At 39.8% G+C, this 19,962-nt stretch overlaps 1 protein-coding gene across 1 annotated transcript in view; it reads left to right on the top strand.

Moving 5' to 3' along the window:
* Positions 1-19,962, top strand: part of KIAA1407 (KIAA1407 ortholog) — a 99,912-nt gene that overhangs the window by 55,122 nt on the left and 24,828 nt on the right. Inside the window, exons 10-13 of the mRNA XM_010845352.1 lie at positions 3,031-3,476; positions 4,241-4,353; positions 6,354-6,436; positions 8,517-8,618. Of these exons, the coding sequence (XP_010843654.1) occupies positions 3,031-3,476; positions 4,241-4,353; positions 6,354-6,436; positions 8,517-8,618 (744 nt within the window). The remainder of the gene's footprint in view (positions 1-3,030; positions 3,477-4,240; positions 4,354-6,353; positions 6,437-8,516; positions 8,619-19,962) is intronic.

Here is a 19,962-nt window from a genome sequence, read left to right as displayed (position 1 = left end):
ATATATATCTGAAAATGAGTATAGAAAAGTTAATAGTGATTTGTCTCATCATACATTTTGTCCATTTTTATCCTTGATTATATATCTTTTTGTTATTTATAGGAACTCTGTTTTTAAGACTATTGATGCTTTTATTATCATTTATTTTGCAATTTTTTTCATTTTGTTATTTGTCTTGATTTATTTGTGGAGTTTGTTATGTATACAGTTAAGTTTCATTTTGTTTTTTAATTGGTCTGTCATATTTGAATTTTTTTCTGGTTGTACATTTATTTTAAATTCTGTGTTCTAAGTATACAATAATTAATCTGTAGGGAAACCTGTTGAACTCATTTTCTTTTTTTTTTTAATTTTTATTTTATATTGGAGTATCGTTGGTTAACAATATTATGTTATTTTCAGGTGTACAGCAAAGTGATTCAGTTATACATAAACATGTATCTGTTCTTTTTCAAATTCTTTTCCCATTTAGGTTTTTACAAGATATTGAGCCAAATTCCATGTTCTATACAGTAGGTCCTTGTTGGTTATCTATTTAAATATAGCAGTGTGTACATGGTAATCTCAAACTCTCAATATATCCCTCCTTCCACCCTTCCTCCCCGATGAACCATAAGTTTATTCTCTAAGTATACAGTTAAGTTTTTATTAAGTCAATCCTATCAGTTTTTTTTTTTCATAATTGCATTTGGCATGTTTGAAAAGACTTTCGGGAAAGGACCTCTGCCCCCTCACCTCCAACCTGGCCCCTGCACCCTTCTACATAATGCTGTTAAGTACTAAAGTCAAATGTGTGAAGTTAAATTGAGCACTGTATGATCCCCAGCCTTGCTTTGTGTTGTGATTACTGCCAGCAAGTAGGTGGGTTTTAATTTGAGCTTAGTCTGTCTCTGCAGAGGAGGGTCATGAGGGTGCTTTCTTGGATTTATGTAACATTTTGGTCCCTTACCCTAGGCAACTTAACTGCCTTGATGTTAGTTAGATAATCTTGTTTCCATTGAGACCCAAGAGAATCTTCTATGTAAATAGCTGTAAGAAGCCTTTTACATCACAAAGTTCCAGTTATCTTCAAATGGAAGAAGTCAGCAGAAAATCTTTTGTTACCTGCATAAAACAGAAAAATTGCTACATGTGTATATAATTTAGACTCAAGAAAAAGTCTTCAGATCTCTGAAGTCAAGATAAAAGATTTTATCAAGAAAAGATAAAGTTGTAAAAAGTAGAACAAATGAAAATAAAAGGCTGTAATAGATTCTATAGATTACTAGATAAATTCTGATCTTGCCCAGAGTATACAGTATAACATGAACAAATGAATATATAAAATCTATACTTAGATGCTCAGTAATTATACTGTCAGAGGAACATATGTACCATGAACACATACCTTATACCTTGAAATTTTTTTGAAATTATCAGTTAGCTAATAGAGGTGTTTTTCTCTAATTGAGCCAGACTGTTCAGTCCTTTTCTGTTAAGTACAATCTGTACCATTAAGATTTTCTTTCATTCTCTTATTTTCACCTTAAAAAGTTAACGTGATCCAAAAGAAATCTTGTTGCTGTACTCAAGGCTTTTATAGTCTTGCTGGGTTAATAATGCATCATTACCACAAAGTTTAAAAGGGCCTAAAACACATACCTTGCTTGACACTAAATTGCTTAAGCAGGTGTTCTCATGAATAAATGTCCACTGACATTTCTAAAATAGAAGGCTATGTTTTAAAGTATTTTAACATTTCAGAGTTTCCATATATTATATCTTTCTCTTTCGCTGAGTCTATGGAAAATATTTCCATCATCATGAAAATTATCTTTGAGTTCCCAAGTATGGCGCCCTGATGGAGCCAGAAGTTTCTATGATACAAGATAGTTCATAGTATTTTTCTCCTAACACCACTGTGGATGACAGAGTCAAAAACTGATCAGACTTTAGACCATGGAATCAAACTATTCTAGAAGAAACATTTTAACTGTGACATTATTTTAACCAGCATAACTTTTTCTGATTAACGAGTCTGTTTCTTTCTATATAGAATTTGTAATTGAGTATAACACCTAAATCTGTTTAATAAGATTTATGTGATAAAGCCTTAAAAACTATTAAGCTATATGCTAATACAAAATATTATTAGGTAGCATTAGTCTTATATAATGTAGATATTTGCCCAGTGGGCTTGCAAACACTTCCCACAAATAAATTCTTTGGAATAGCTGGAGACAGTATGGTTTAATCCAGGCCTTGATCCTGAAATAGATAAATACCCTGTGATTAATTTATTAGTGGCAAGAGAGACATTAGAAGAACTGTCATTAAAGAGCTGTTATTATTAAAGAGCTATTACTGATTTGTAAAGTTTTTCCTTAGCTGTCAAACATTCTTGAGAAAGAATATATACTTCGCCATAATATTTTCAGTTTCCTGCAAAGTGAAAGTGTTAGTTGCTCAGTCGGGTCTGATTATTTGCGACCCCATGGACTGCAGCCCACCAGTCTCCTCTGTCCATGGAATTCTCCAGGCAAGAATACTGGAGTGGGCAGCTATTTCCTTCTCCAGGGGATCTTCCCAACCCAGGAATCAAACCTGGGTCTCCTGCACTGCAGGCAGATTCTTTACCATCTGAGGCACCAGGGAAGCCCATTTCCTGCAAAATTCAGGGTCAGTTCACGCAGATTAAATTCCTGGGATGTATATCTGGAGTAATCATGCCCAATTTCTAAATGAACTATCCAAATTAGATATTTATAAGAGCACGTTTTTCTGATCACAAATATCCTGGCCATGGCAGTAGTTCCTGTGATTGTACCCACTCCCACCAGGTTCTGTGGTGAGCAACAGTACACATTCTAAGAGTGACTGACAAGGCTAAGACTGGCAGCCTCTGAGATAGCCAGGTGGGAGCCCAGAGCAGCCGTGGCTGGGGTCAGGGCAGTTGTGCCATTGAACAGAGCGGCGCCGAGCTGGGGGAGATAGAGCTCATCAGCACAGTCCTTTAAATGGATGAGCTACAGCATATTCCTTCTCTCTCAGGTGGCTGCTGTCCCTGCTTTGTGGGAAAAGCCTCCCTCCGGGAGCAGTGGTTGTCTGCCCAGCTGCCACCTCAGAAGACCAACAAAGAGCATCTTGCAGGTTCCCCTCCAAAAGGCCCCTCTGGATACGTCTGACAGTAAGCCACACAAGGGCCCAGGTGATGAGCCCTCCCAACAACCTGGTAACAAAAAGAAGTTCAGAACCAGTAGCTGGAAAGCAGAACCTGTTTGCATGGGTCATTTCTGCAACCGCCATATCTTCCAGCAGCAGCTGATTGAAAAGCAGAAGAAGAAACTTCAGGAACAGCAGAAAACAATTCTGGAGCTGAAGGAAAACCAGCGGCTGGCAGAGGTTCAGCGGGCAGCAGGGCATACGCACCCACAGAGCTGCCAGCTGTCAAACCCGGGAGAAGATGAATGGGAACGAACCTGCCAAGTGCTTCCAAAGTATGTTCATTGTACTGGAACACTCTCTGGAGTCTTTGTTGTTGTTTTTTTACTTTGTGGTCAAAAGGCTCCTGAATTTTACCCAACATCCAGATTCCATAGTTGCTTGTTGTGCACATGCAAAGCAGAGAGGCCTCATACATTGTGATTGGTATGTGAAAGGTACCAAAAGGTGTTTAAGGCAAGTGGCTGCCTATAAGGATCCAGTTGTATACAGCTAGCAATTGTATTGTAGCTGCCTTTGTCTGAGGACCTGTCACTCTACCAGTAAAATAGGAAAATGCTTACTTGCTCTAACTCGATTTCTGGATTCCTGATTATGTTTAGGGCTGAGAAGCCAGGTCAGAAAATATCAGGTCTAAATGGAGCAGCCCTTGGGGATGGCCATTTATCTAGCTTAAGTCTGTAGTTGTTTGAGATAAATATCTTTGCATCTAGAATAATAGTCCAAATTTCTCAAAAGCTATTTAAGATGGTTTTAGACATGCTTGTGACATACTCAGTATGTGTGATAAATGGTAGGATAAGAAGTGGGCAGTATGTATTAATCTGAAGCACTGGGTTGGGAGTCAGAGCACCTGACTCACGTTGTAGACTCAGGCCACTCACTCAACCTTTCCATGCCTCATTATACCAATTTATTAAATGGGTATAATAATACATAGTTATCTCAAGGGAGTAAGGATTAATTAAAGTTTGTAAAAGACTTTGAGTTCTGAAACTGGTGATTGGTCTGAATTCTTTTCCCTTTTCTTCCCCCCCAGTTCACCTGTTGCTTCCCCTGGGACTGAAGGCAGTAGAAGTGACTCCCGAAATTCTCTTTCTGGACCCAGAAGGAATCCAAGGCAGATGATGGCGCCCCATCCCATACTGAAAGGCAGGGCTATCTCGGTGGGACCTGGGTTATGGTTATCTTTCCTCCAGGAGTAGGATATGTTGGGACTGAATCCTGGCAACTGTTGGGTTTTGAGACTTAGCAGAACCTGGTCAAAGTCTAAGATGAGTAGATACGTGACAAGTAGATACACCAGAGAACACAGAGAACACGACTTTTTTCCTACCCCTCCTGCCAAATTTTCTGGTCTTCCTGGCCAATACAAAAACAAAACACTGCTGAAAGGTTTAATCATTCTTTTGTAATTTGAGATTTGGACTGTGTTTTTAAAATGGGATAATTCACAAAAGAATTCTGAGTGGCTTCTAAGAATAAACACTAAAGGTCATCTGTCATTGTACTTTTTAACATTAAAATACAGATCAGTTTACAGTAATCTACATCAAGTTATTACATCATTGTATAATGAATCGTGCCTTGATGACAGGCTTCTAGAATGAAATCTATAAACCAGACATTTTAATAACATTTTTGATGTGCATGGAATCATTATTTAAACCAAACCACACTATGAAAAGAGAAGCATTCCTTGGAGCTCACCTAGTGAAATTGCTAGCTGCTTTTACTCTGTACTTAGTCATGCACTGAACATATGTTTGTGTGAAGTGGTAGGCACTTTGACAATTTTATTGTGGCTTATAAATCTGACTTTTTACCTGTGGTAGGATTGCTGCCCTAACAGGAAGTGATGTCACCAGAGGTACACTGTGCCTGAAGTCCATTCCTGTTAATGAAAAAAATCAGCAGTCTATTCATTGACTCTCTGCCAAGTCAGCAATTTATGACCTCTTTGTCCATCATTGAGGATGATCAGGAAGTGCCCAGTTTGGTGTGATTATTTTTAAGAAATTATTGTTTGATCAAAGAGTTAGCATGTTTTGGAACACCTGGCTATTTTCAAGTAATCTTTAATGACTAGCTCTAGAAAAGATGAAAAAAGGGCATATTACCACAGGCTCTGCCTCTTGGGGCTCTCACTTTAATCCTCTAGTCTTATTTCTGCCTCCTTAAAGACAGTCTCATTCCTGCCATCTGTGGCACCCCCACTATTCTTTTTCCAGCAAAGCCGACACTTAATATCTGTAAGAAATAGCCTGCTGGGTTTTTTGTTTATTAATTCTTGAAACTTGGACTTCAATTTTCTTCTCTGTAACACAGCACAAGGAACCTAAAGTAACCATTGGCTGAGTTAGGTGAGCAGAACTTGATACTCCTCCCACCCATGCCCCTCTGCCTATGAAACCCCAGCTGGTGACAGACTCATATTATCAGGCCATCTTGCACATTTGCTTCTTTTGGATCGATATTTAATAGACTGTCAAGAACAGGAGTCTGACACTTGAATTCGTTCAGATGCCAGTTCTTCAGATGCCTAGTACAATTCCATTTCCTGCCCATCTGGATATCCCGGCCCTAAAACTAGTTTAAAATGTGATCATCATGACCCCAAACCTCAGTTTGTTCGTTGTTGTTATCACATATGCAGACATACATAGTAACCTAGGAGAAGGTGGCAAACTCCATGGTATTTGAGGAGTGATTCTGTTCTCAAAGTATTTGTTAGATGTAATTAAAGTTTTCAACATTCATTAAAGGAACTGCCAAATTAAAATTCTGGTTTCTGGATTTCACATACTAAAAGTTTCTTCAAGACACATTATCTTATTTAAACCAGTGAACAATTATTCTAATAGAAATGTGAGCAAAAACATAATCTGAAAATTGTTCATCATGGCCAAGGATGGGACTGTCAGTCCTTAACCTGTAGGATGTGTGTGTGTGTGTGTATATACCTATACACATGGTATAATTACAATTTCTGTAATTGTATTTTAATATAAATTTTATGCATATATATACACATATATATTTGGCATTGTGAACACCCAAAAGAAAACTTTAACCATTTTACCATAAAATGGAGACATTTCTTTTCCAGTGTTCCTTATATTTTTTATATTGGAACTCTTACTGTTTTCTAGCCATGGAAGAGAGAGCAGTTCAGCGAGCTGAACGTAGGCGGATCTTGGCAGAGAAGAAGAAAAAACAAGAGGAGGAGAAATTGGTAATAAATCAAGAATGCAAAGTGAGGCAAGAAAAAGGATTTGTATAGGTCTTTATTAAAAACTGAAACCTAGGTTGTTTAAGGCAATTAAGGCAGTAGCATAACACCAACTTTGGATATGGCTTTTTGCCTCCTGGCCTGAACTCTATGATAGTTTTAGGAAAATGAAGAGAAGGAGCATCAGCATCATTAGTATACAACAATAAAATGTTTTGAAAGTTGATGGAGCTAGCAAATTAGGAGATTTACACATAACCAAGACTGATGTGTAATAGGTAAATGTTCAACCTGGGAAGTTTACAAAGGTGGGTAATTCTTTTTTTTAATTGGAGGCTAATTACTTTACAATATTGTAGTGGTTTTTGCCATACATTGACATGAATCAGCACACATGTGTTCCCCATCCAGAACCCCCCTCCCCCCTCCCTCCCCATCCCATCCCCCAGGGTCATCCCAGTGCACCAGCCCTGAGCACCCTGTCTCATGCATTGAACCTGGACCGGCAATCCACTTCACATATGATAATATACACATTTCAGCACTACCCTCTCAAATCATCCCACCCTCACCTTCTCCCATAGAGTCCAAAAGACCATTCTTTATATCTGTGTCTCTTTTGCTGTCTCTCATATAGGGTCATTGTTACCATCTTTCTAAATTCCATATATATGCATTAGTCTACTGTATTGGTGTTTTTCTTTCTGGCTTACTTCACTCTGTATAATAGGCTCCAGTTTCATCCACCTCATTAGAACTGATTCAAATGTGTTCTTTTTAATGGCTGAGTAATACTCCATTGTGTGTATGTACCACAGCTTTCTTATCCATTCGTCTGCCGATGGGCATCCATGTCTAGGTTGCTTCCATGTCCTGACTATTATAAACAGTGCTGCGATGAACATTGGGGTACACGTGTCTCTTTCAGTTCTGGTTTCCTCAGTGTGTATGCCCAGCAGTGGGATTGCTGGGTTGTATGGCAGTTCTATTTCCAGTTTTTTAAGGAATCTCCACACTGTTCTCCATAGTGGCTGTACTAGTTTGCATTCCCACCAGCAGTGTAAGAGGGTTCCCTTTTCTCCACACCCTCTCCAGCATTTATTGTTTATAGACTTTTTGATAGCAGCCTTTCTGACTGGCGTGAGACGGTACCTCATTGTGGTTTTGATTTGCATTTCTCTGATAATGAGAGATGTTGAGCATCTTTTCATGTGCTTCTTAGCCATCTGTATGTCTTCTTTGGAGAAATGTCTGTTTAGTTCTTTGGCCCATTTTTTGATTGGGTTGTTGATTTTTCTAGAATTGAGTTGCAGGAGCTACTTGTATATTTTTGAGATTAGTTTTTTGTCAGTTGCTTCATTTGCTATTATTTTCTCCCATTCTGAAGGGTGTCTTTTCACCTTGCTTATAGTTTAAAGGTGGGAAATTTTTAACCTTCCAAAGTCTTGATCTGGACTTCCAAAAGGAAATTTTGTACCTACTAAGAAAAAATGGGGGCTTCCCTGGTGGCTCAGCAGTAAAGAATCCGCCTGCAATGCAGGCGACCCAGGTTGGATCCCTGGATCCAAGGAAGATCCCCTGGAGAAGGGAATGGCAATCCACTCCAGTATTATTGCCTGGAGAATTCCATGGACAGAGGAGCCTGGCAGGCTACAGTCCATAGGGTCGCAAAGAGTCGGACACGACCGAAGCAACTGAGCATGCAAGAAAAAATAAATAGTTCCAACAGTTTTGTGGGTTTTGGTGAAATGGAAGAAAATTTTTTCTTATACTGTGTATAGTTTGGACTTAGTATTTCATAAATGAAATAAGAACTAAAGAGTAATCATTTTATGATGAAAAGTTAATGGTCTCATTCATGCTCAGCCTCATCTTCCCAAGTAGAAGAGAATCCCTTTGGAGAAACAGTGAAGTTACACAACTGACCACCTGTTACTTGGGTTTTCTACTTTTAATACATAGTGCAGGCTTCTTCCAGGGACTGGGTGAACACTTTGGTAGATAGTGGACTTACCTCAACATAAACAGTCTTATTTCTGTGCAAATTGAGGGTCTGATTTTTACAAATTCTAATCTTGATCAGGCCCAGTTAAAGGCCCAAGAGGAGGAGCGTCAGAAGAGGGAGGCAGAAGAAAAGGAGGCTCAGCTTGAGAAAAAAAGAGAAGAGAAGAGACTGAAGAAAACGGTTAGTAGTTTCTGTTTGGTCAGCCACCTGTCCCGTGAAGCCTGCTGTGTATGATCCTATAGTCCTATGCACCTTCCCTCCCAAGAATTTCTGTCTAGAACACTTCTTCTCTCACCTCCACCCTCTTCTCTAGCATACTTAATAATAACCTGCTCATTCCTCAGATCTTAACTCAACCCAGTTAGCCTTTCCTGCCTTGCCCCACCCTCCTCTCTAACCAGGATTAGGTGAGATCCCCTTTATGGATTCTGAGTTTATTTCCTTCAAAGTATTGGGTTGGCCAGATATCCTGCATGCAACTGAAAATGAATTAACCCCTTTCCCAGAAGAGGAAGTAAAGTCCTTGAATGATGTTTATCCTTCTCCTTGCTATCCCCTCACTTAAATGCTATAATATAAAATTAACAGTACTGAAATAGCATGACACAAAGTCAGTACATCTTTTGTTACATGATGAGAGAATAAGAGTGGAAATAAAACAAGATACGTATACACACAAACATACTCACAGCAAAATAAGAAGGGAATACTCATGACAATTCCAATCTTCATTTCTGTAACCAGTCAAGTGGATGTAGTTGCTATTTATAGTTACCTTCTTCCACTAGCCACTACCCCTTTGTCTTCATTCAGTGAGCATCTCTGCTAGTCATGGGGTAACCTGAACCTTCATTCTGGAAGGGGTTGGCCTGTTAGTAGTCCGGCATGGATTGGGTTGTAGTTTTCCTTTCACCTTATCACAGGGCATGATAATACTAAGAGGTACCCTAAGGGTTCTCCTGTATTCCAGTCATACTCATCTTCACCTCCATTGAGGAGTAGTACCGATTGCCCCTAGTGACCAGGGTCAATCACCCCAGCCAGCACTTTCTAATTTACCTTTTGATTGAGAGGCCTAAGGAACCCACAAAGACTAGGAGGCACTGTTCTCAGTGCAGTGGAATCACTGTGTATCTCCTTATGGAAGCATTCCCCCATTTGGAACCAAGACCTCTAGGCCAACAGAACGTAAATGTGTGAGAAAAGGAAACCAGAAATGTTGCTAGTGAGAGGTGCCACTCCCACTTCCTCCCCTAGCTTCCTGGAGAAACAGTACCATATACTGGATGCTGACTCAGAGCACAGACAGCCTTCTGGAGAACCTTGCCCTAGACCTGCAAGGTACTGCTACCTAACTAGTGCTGCAGCTGGGTCTTCCAAAGGTCATTCCACCATGCTGGTGAGCAAGCTGCTTCAGGGTGGTGGTAAGACCAGTGCATTCCATGTGTATGGGTCCATCGCTCCATTTCTTTTGCTGTCAAGTGAGTTCTGTGATCAGAAGCAATGCTGTGTGGAAATCATGATAGTGAAGAAGGCATTCAGTAAACCTAGGGGTGGTCGGACTGCCATGACAAAACACCAGAGGGCAGGTGGCTTACATGACAGAAATTAATTTTCTCACACTCAAGGAGGCTGGATGTTGAAGATCGGTGCTGGCATGGTTGGTTTCTGGTGAGAGCTCTCTTCCTGGCGGTAGGTCACCTTCTCGGGGTATCGTCCCATGTCCTTTCCTTGGTGCGTGTACACAGAAGGGGAGAGTGACAGTATGTAAGTTCTCTGGTGTCTCTTCTTATAAGGATACTAGTCCTACCCCTAGAACTTGTCATAAGTTATTTAAAATTAAGTTATTTAAAATTAAAAAAGATGTTCCAACATCTTTCTCATATGTGGATTTTGTTCTGATGATGGCTTTATCTTTTCAGACTGTGTTAATTTCTTATTTTTTAATATGTCTTTATTTTTTGTTGTTGTTGAAAGACAGACATGTACAGGGCAATGGAAACTGAGGTAAATGGCCTTTAGTGTGGAAGTGAAGTCAAGTGAACTCGCTCAGTCGTGTCTGACTCTTTGCGACCCCATGGACTATAGCCCGCCAGGCTCCTCTGTCCATGGGATTCTCCAGGCAAGAATACTGGAGTGGGTTGCCATTTCATTTAGTGTGGAGATTTGTGTTAATCTAGCCAGGAGTCGGGCTACATTTGAAGTTTGTTGTTGCTATGAGCATCAAGACTTCAGTTTTCTCTAGTGACTGTTTTTTTGTCCCCTCTTTTGGCTTTCGGTCTTCCCTTTGTGTGGTTCCCTGAGGAAAATCTGTCTCTTGCAGTCCTCCAACTGTACTCCACTGTTATTACTAGGTTTGCTAGCACGCTGGTGTGGTGGGGATGAGTGGAGCATTCTCTAATGTTCTGATTAAGTCTCACTCTTTGGAATGCACAGTATTGGCCATTCAGAAGAATTTTGGCTTTTACTATAGGGGCAGAGATTTTCCCTGCCCCTGTGTTCGCTTCTTTCAGTCTCCACTGTCTCAGTCTGATCTTAGAGTACTTCCCTCTGTAAGGTTCCTTTTTCTCTTAAATGAGATAAGGAGGTTACTCTGGGCAGAGTTCCCCTCCCCCAGTGGCAGCAGCCTCACCCTAATGCCTTCAGGTGGTGCTACTTGCAGATGAAGGCCAGAAGAAGAGTCTAGGCAGATTTTCCAGAGGTTTCTGTTCCTCTGCTCCAGCTAGACCCATGATGGGGACTTTATCTAAACTCTGCCTTGATCTTCTCTGTGAATATCTGGTGGAGTTCCTTGCTGTCCAAGGGACTCTCAAGAGTCTTCTCCAGCACCACAGTTCAAAAGCATCAATTCTTCGGCACACAGCTTTCTTTATAGTTTACCTCTCATATCCATACATGACTACTGGAAAAACCAGAGCTTTGACTAGATAGACTTTTGTTGGCAAAGTAATGTCTCTGCTTTTTAATTTGCTGTCTAGGGTGGTCATAACTTTTCTTCCAAGGAGCAAGTGTCTTGTAATTTCATGGCTGCAGTCACCATCTGCAGTGAATTTGGAGCCCAAAAACATAAAGTCAGCCACTGTTTCCATTGTTTCCCCATCTATTTGCTATGAAGTGATGGGACCAGATGCCATGATCTTAGTTTTCTGAATGTTGAGTTTTAAGCCAACTTTTTAACTCATCTCTTTCATCAAGAGGCTCTTTAGTTCTTCTTCACTTTATGCCATAAGTGTGGTGTTATCTGCATATCTGAGGTTATTGATATTTCTCCCGGCAACCTTGATTCCAGCTTGTGCTTCATCCAGCCCATCATTTCTCATGATGTATTCTTCATATCAATTAAATAAGCAGGATGACAATATACAGCCTTGATGAACTCATTTCCCAATTTGGAACCAGTCTGTTGTTCCATGTCCAGTTCTAACTGTTGCTTCTTGACCTGCATACAGATTTCTCAGGAGGCAGGTCAGGTGGTCTGGTATTCCCATCTCTTTCAGAATTTTCCGTATTTTGTTGTGATCCATGTAGTCAAAGGCTTTGGCATAGTCAATAAAGTAGAAGTAGATGTTTTCCTGGAACTCTCTTGCTTTTTTGATGATCCAGCAGATGTTGGCAATTTGATCTCTGGTTCCTCTGCCTTTTCTAAATCCAGCATGAACATCTGGAAGTTCATGGTTCATGTACTGTTGAAGCCTGGCTTGAAGAATATTGAGCATTACGTTACTAGCTTGTGAGATGAGTGCAATTGTGCAGTAGTTTGAGCATTCTTTGGCAGTGCCTTTCTTTGGGATTGGAATGAAAACTGACCTTTTCCAGTCCTATAGCCACTGCTGAGTTTTCCAGCATTCCAGGATGTCTAGCTCTAGGTGAGTCATCACACTATTGTGATTATCTGGGTCGTGAAGATCTTTTTTGTATATTCTGTGTATTCCTGCCACCTCTTCTTAATATCTTATGCTTCTGTTAGGTCCATACCATTTCTGTCCTGTATTATACCATTTTGCATGAAATGTTCCCTTGGTGTTTGTAATTTTCTTGAAGAGATCTCTAATCTTTCCCATTCTATTGTTTCCCATTCTGTTTTTTTCCTCTCTTTCTTTGCATTGATCGCTGAGGAAGGCTTTCTTATCTCTCCTTGCTATTCTTTGGAACTCTGCATTCAAATGGGTATATCTTTCCTTTTCTCCGTTGCCTTTCTGAATGGTGTACTGGTTTTCCCTGCTTTCTTCAATTTAAGTCTGAATTTGGCAATAAGGAGTTCATGATCTGAGCCACAGTCAGCTCCCAGTCTTGTTTTTGCTGACTGTGTAGAGCTTCTTCATCTTTGGCTGCAAAGAATATAATCCGTCTGATTTCAGTGTTGATCATCTGGTGATGTCCATGTGTAGAGTCTTCTCTTGTGTTGTTGGAAGAGGGTGTTTGCTATGACCAGTGCGTTCTCTTGGCAAAACTCTGTTAGCCTTTGCCCTGCTTCATTCTGTACTCCAAGGCCAAATTTGCCCATTATTCCACGTATTTCTTGACTTCCTATTTGTGCATTCCAGTCCTCTATAATGAAAAGGACATCTTTTTTGGATGTTAGTTCTAGAAGGTCTTGTAGGTCTTCACAGAACCATTCAGCTTCTTCAGCATTACTGGTTGGGTCATAGACTTGGATTACTGTGATGTTGAATTGTTTGCCTTCGAAATGAACAGAGATCATTCTGTCGTTTTTGAGATTGCATCCAAGTACTGCTTTTGAGACTCTTTTGTTGACTATGATAGCTACTCCATTTCTTCTAAGGGATTCTTGCCCACAGTAGTAGATATAGTGGTCATCTGAGTTAAATTCACCCATTCCAGTCCATTTTAGTTCTCAGATTCCTAAACTGTCTATGTTCACTCTTGCCATCTCCTGTTTGACCACTTTTAATTTGCCTTGATTCATGGACCTAACATTTCAGGTTCCTATGCAGTATTGCTCTTTACAGCATCAGACTTTAATTCCATTATCAGTCACATCCACAACTGGGTGTTGTTTTTGCCTTGTTTTTGTTTTTGTTGTTTTCTCTTCATTCTTTCTGAAGTTATTTCTCCACTGATCTCTAGTAGCATATTGGGCACCTCCCAACCTGGGGAGTTCATCGTTCAGTGTCCTATCTTTTTGCCTTTTCATACTGTTCATGGGGTTCTCACGGCAAGAATACTGAAGTGGTTTGCCATTCCCTTCTCCAGTGGACCACGTTTTGTCAGAACTCTCCACCATGACCTATCCGTCTTGGGTGGCCCTACACAGCATGGCTCATAGTTTCATTAAGTTAGACAAGGCTGTGGTCCATGTGATCAGATGGTTAGTTTTCTGTGATTGTGGTTTTCATTCTCTTTGCCCTCTGATGGAGAAGGATAAGAGGCTTATGGAAGCTTCCTGATCAGAGAGCCTGACTGCGGGAGAAACTGGGTCTTGTTCTAAGGTGGCCTCAGGAAGATCCAAAAGTGTTAGTCACTCAGTCGTGTCCAACTCTTTGTGACCCCATGGACTGTAGCACACCAGGCTCCTCTGTCCTTGGAATTCTCCAGGCTGGAATACCAGAGTGGGTTGCCATTCCCTTCTCCAGAGATATTCCTGACCCAGGGATCCAACCCAGGTCTCCTGCAATGCAGGCAAATTCTTTACCGTCTGAGCCACCAGGGAGCCCCAAGGTCCACAAGGGGCAGGTTAGACGTGAGACACCTATTAGACATCGAAATGAAAACATTATATTGGCAGCTGAATGTGTAAGCTTGGATATCAAGATGATAGTCAGGAATCTGGACATCAAAAACATGTCAGTGTTTTAATGCTCTGGATGTGAATGAAATCAACTTGGGATATTATGTGGAGAGAGAAGAAATGCAAAAATCCAGGACCATGTCTGAGAGTATATGAATAACTACTCAGAGGATGAGCTAGTGAGGTAGAAAGAGTAACAAGAGAATTGCTTATTGAAAAGCTGAGAGAAAAAAAGTATTTCTAGAAGGAAATGATGGTGGTTAACTGGGCTAAATGTTGCTGGCTGCAGTGAAAAAGACGACAGACAAACTTTTATTTGGCAACATGGAGACTGTTCATGACATAGACAAGAATGCTTTTAGTGGACTGCTGGGAAGGGAGCCCCATTTCAGGAAGTTGAGAGAATAGGTGGTGAGGCAATAGAGACCATGCATACGGTAGGGGTCACATGGGGTCAAAGAAGAACTTTTTTTTTCTGTTGGTGATTGGTCTTTTTTGTGTTATTTTGTTAAAAGATGGGCAGTACCAGCACATATTTGCATATTTATAGGAATGGTCTAGTAGTGAGAGAAAAAATCATGATACAAGAGAGCAAAGACCATAAATTACAGGAGTGCCTAAGTGGGAATACGTTCCAGAGTGCAATGAAAGGGTGACTTATAAAGGATAGAAGGCAAGGTGTGAGAATGGTGTCAAAAGTTCATCAGGCACTCTGTTATTCTTCTTAATCTTGCTGTAATTCCTTGTCTTTCTTTCAAAGCAGTAGTGGTGGAAATACACACATACACACACACACACACACACACACACACACACACACACACGTGCTTCCCTGGTAGGGTACAGTCCATGGCTTCACAGAGAGTTGGAAATGACTGAGCAACTAACACTCACTTTTCATTTGTGTGTGTGTGTATGTGAGCATGCGCACAATTGTGCCTGACTCTTTGCAATCCTGTGGACTATAAACCACCAGGCTCCTCTGTCCATAGGATTCTCCAGGCAAGAATATTAGAGTGGGTTGCCATGCCCTCCTCCAGGGGATTTTCCCATATATATATATTCAAATGAGTCATTTGTTTCATGTTGTTTGTTAAGTAATTTAAATCAGAAAGATACCCTGATTTTGTGTCCCTTTTTAGCCTGAGTGAAGTATGCTCTGTAAAACTTTAGGTGCATAGATCACCCCCAATATAAGTGTCATCTCAAGGCAGACACTTTGATTTCATGTTATCCTCCCAGTAAATCTTAGATGCAGGCATTATGGACATTTTATATACAAGTAAATGGAAAATATAGTAATAATAGTAAAATACAATCAACTGTATTGAGGAATCCTTAATCAAGGCAGGAAATACACATCTAAATTGCTATATATGAAAACAGAATTTTGTCTCAAGAAGATCTCTGGTTTATTAAACGTTTTTCTACTTTTCCATGGAAAAGTAGAATTTTTAAAAAATCTACAAACAATAAATGCTGGAGACAGTGTGGAGAAAAGGGAACCCTCCTACAATGTTGGTGGGAATGTAAATTGGTGTAGTCACTATGGAGAACAGTGTGGAAGTTCCTTAAAAAAAAAACAAAACCAAAAATAGAGCTACTGTATGATCCAGCAATCCCACTCCTGGGCATTTATCCAGAAAAGTTGAAAATCCTAGTTGGAAAAGATACATACAGCCCAGTGTTCATTGTAGCACTATTTACAATAATCAGGACATGGAAGCAACTGAAATGTCCATCAACAGAGAACTAGATAAACAAGATGTGGCACATATATCGTGTGGAATATAACTCAGTTGTAAAAAAAAAGAAGAAAATAATGCCATTTATAGCAACATAGATGGACCTAGAGTTTGTCATATTGAGTAAAGTAAGTTAGACAGAAGGATAAATGTCATATGATATCGCTTATATGTGGACTCTAAGAAAAGGGTACAGATGGACTTATCTACAAAATAGAAATAGAGTTACAGATATTCACCAAAGAGGAAAGGTGAGTGTGACAAATAAATTAGGAGTTTGGGGAAAGAGATAAGCTAGGAGATTGGGGTTGACATATACACACTACTATGATATAAAATAGGTAACTAATAAGGACCTGCTGTGTAGCCCAGAGAACTTTACTCAATACTCTGTAATGGCCTGTATGGAAGAGAAGCTTAAAAAGAGTGAATATATGTATCATTGATTCACTTTGCTGTACACCTGAAACTAACACAGCATGGTAAATCAACAATACTCCAATAAAAATGTTAATAAATTAGTTAAACAGGCCATTTCCCCCCACAAACCATCTGAAAATGGCTTTGCTTAAGAGCCTACAACACCAGCCATAGGGTTGTATTATAACTGAAGATAACCTAGGTGTGCATGTGCATAGGATTGGCCAAGCCCAAGGGCTTCTCCAGAGGCTTACTGTCTATGTTAGATACCTGTCTGCAATTTGCAACTGCTGCCTTGGACATTTCAGTGCATGTGAAAATGGCTGCCTTCTGTTTTCCTCCCCACTTAACTCTTGGCTCTCTCTTGTTGGTCTCAGTGGTGCTTTAGTCACTAAGTCATGTTTGATTCTTGTGACCCCATGGACTGTAGCCCAACAGGCTCCTCTGTCCATGGGATTCTCCAGGCAAGAATACTGGAGTGGGTTGCCATTTCCTTCTCCAGAGGATCTTCCCAACCCAGGAATCAAACCCAAGTCTCCTGCATTGCAGGCAGATTCTTTACCAGCTGAGCTATAAGGGAAGCCCTTGTTAGTCATAAGAAGATTCTTATAAATAATTTTTGTTTCTGTTCATTCAATTCAACATATAAAATGTCTGTAATAAAGATTACAAAGGTAATTTTGGTTTAATCCTTTAGAGAATATGGACATTTCCTTTTCAGTGAGGAATGTGTACAGATACAGGAAGTTTGGCTTGGAAGATGAGAGCAAATATCCCTCCCATATTAGAAATGTTCCAGGGCCTTCTCTTTTTTTCCCCCTCAGAGAAAACTTAAGACTATTAGTTTGTCAGAATCAGCCAATTCACTACAACCGTTTTCTTGAAGTGAAATTGTAGGAAATGAAGACAAAAGAAGCTTAAATTACGATTTTTTTTTAAATTTTTACTACCGAAACCGACAACTACTGTGAAGACAGTGTGAAGTCTTTGCTTTTACTCCTATGTCTTTCATAACAGCAGCCACTGTATTTTTAATGGAGTATCTTTGAAGTTATTCATATATAAATTTCTACCCCATGATCTAAATGAAGGGGCTATATTGCTGTTTTCCATAATAATAAGGGGAAAATACTGATTTCTCTCCTAACTGAATGAATATTTTACTTTCTAGTAACTTGGTGAGATGTAAATCATTTCTGTGAACAATCCGAAATAATTCAAAGGATATGCATAGCTCTGATTCCTGTAGGACTCATGAGGAACTTTTTCTCCCCTTCTTGGCAGAGTGGCTTCCTTTTTTTTTTTTTTTAATGCTCCTGAGTTCTGTTATCATGATTAACATGCTATTTAGTGGTTACATATTCAAATTAAAGTAATTAGTGATTTGTTGAAATTCATGAGTTTTCAGGTCATTGCATCTTTACTTTTTGTTCAGTTTTATTGAGGTGTAATTGACAAAATTGTAAGATACTTAAAATGTACATACAATATGGGATTCCCACTGGGTTAATTAATATGTCCATCACTTTACATATTTATTGTGCATGTGTGTGTAAGAAAACTTACATTCTTCTCCCTTAGTAAATTTCAAAATTTTGAGAATATTGTCAACTATAGTTACCTTGTTACACATTAGGTTCTCAGACCTTATTCATCTTGTAACTGAAAATTTGTACCCTTTTTCTGGGCCTTGCCTATTTCTCCCACCTCAGAAGGCACTGGCATTTCTCTCTCTCTTTCTGTAAGTTCAACTTGTTTTTCTTTTTTTTTTTAAGATTCCACACATAAGTGATACCACTCAGTGTTTGTCTCAGTCTTGCTTATTTTACTGGGCATAATGCCCTCAGGATTTATCCATATTGTCAATAATGATAGTATTTCCTTCTTTTTTAAGGCTGAGTAATAGTCCATTATGAGAATCAATAGTAAAATTTTTTATCCATTCATATGTCAATGGATACCTACTTTGTTTCCATTCCTTGGCTATTGTGAATAATGCTTCAATAAATATAGGAGTACACATATATCAGTGGAAGTGAGGAATAGATTTAAGGGACTAGATCTGATAGAGTGCCTGATGAACTATGGATGGAAGTTTGTGACACTGTACAGGAGACAGGAATCTAGACCATCCCCAAGAAAAAGAAATGCAAAAAAGCAAAATGGCTGTCTGAGGAGGCCTTACAAATAGCTGTGAAAAGACGGGAAGCGAAAAGCAAAGGAGAAAAGGAAAGATATACCCATTTGAATGCAGAGTTCCAAAGAATAGCAAGGAGAGATAAAGCCTTCCTCAGTGATCACTGCAAAGAAATAGAGGAAAACAATAGAGTGGGAAAGACTAGAGATCTCTTCAAGAAAATTAGAGATACCAAGGGAACATTTCATGCAAAGATGGGCTCAATAAAGGACAGAAATGGTAGGGAACTAACACAAGCAAAAGATATTAAGAAGAGGTGGCAAGAATACACAGAAGAACTGTACAAAAAAGAGCTTCTTAACCCAGATAATCACGATGGTGTGATCACTGACCTAGAGCCAGACATCCTGGAATGTGAAGTCAAGTGGGCCATAGGAAGCATCACTACGAACAAAGCTAGTGGAGGTGATAGAATTCCAGTTGAGCTATTTCCAATCCTGAAAGATGATGCTGTGAAAGTGCTACACTCACTATGCCAGCAAATTTGGAAAACTCAGCAGTGGCGACAGGACTGGAAAAGGTCAGTTTTCATTCCAATCCCAAAGAAAGGCAATGCCAAAGAATGCTCAAACTACCGCACAGTTGCACTCATCTCACACGCTAGTAAAGTAATGCTTAAAATTCTCCAAGCCAGGCTTCAGCAATACGTGAACCATGAACTTCCATATGTTCAAGCTGGTTTTAGAAAAGGCAGAGGAAGCAGAGATCAAGTTGCCAACATCCGCTGGATCATTGAAAAAGCAAGAGAGTTCCCGAAAAACATCTATTTCTGCTTTATTGACTATGCCAAAGCCCTTGACTGTGTGGATCATAATAAGCTGTGGAAAATTCTGAAAGAGATGGGAATACCAGACCACCTGACCTGCCTTTTTAGAAACCTGTATGCAGGTCAGGAAGCAACAGTTAGAACTGGACATGGAAGAACAGACTGGTTCCAAATAAGAAAAGGAGTACGTCAAAGCTGTATGCTGTCACCCTGCTTATTTAACTTATGTGCAGAGTACATCATGAGAAATGCTGGGCTGGAGGAAGCACAAGCTGGAATCAAAATTGCTGGGAGAAATATGAATAACCTCAGATACGCAGATGACACCACCCTTATGGCAGAAAGTGAAGAAGAACTAAGGAGCCTCTTGATGAAAGTGAAAGTGGAGAGTGAAAAAGTTGGCTTAAAGCTCAACATTCAGAAAACTAAGATCATGGCATCTGGTCCCATCACTTCATGGCAGATAGATTTGGAAACAACGGCTGACTTTATTTTTGGGGGCTCCAAAATCACTGCAGATGGTGACTGCAGCCATGAAATTAAAAGACGCTTACTCCTTGGAAGGAAAGTTATGACCAACCTAGACAGCATATTAAAAAGGAGAAACATTACTTTGCCAACATAGGTCCATCTAGTCAAGGCTATGG

Source organism: Bison bison, unplaced genomic scaffold (genome assembly GCF_000754665.1).
Source record: "Bison bison bison isolate TAMUID 2011002044 unplaced genomic scaffold, Bison_UMD1.0 scf7180017864215, whole genome shotgun sequence".
NCBI lineage: Eukaryota > Metazoa > Chordata > Mammalia > Artiodactyla > Bovidae > Bison > Bison bison.
This window is presented reverse-complemented; position numbering and strand designations above follow the sequence as displayed.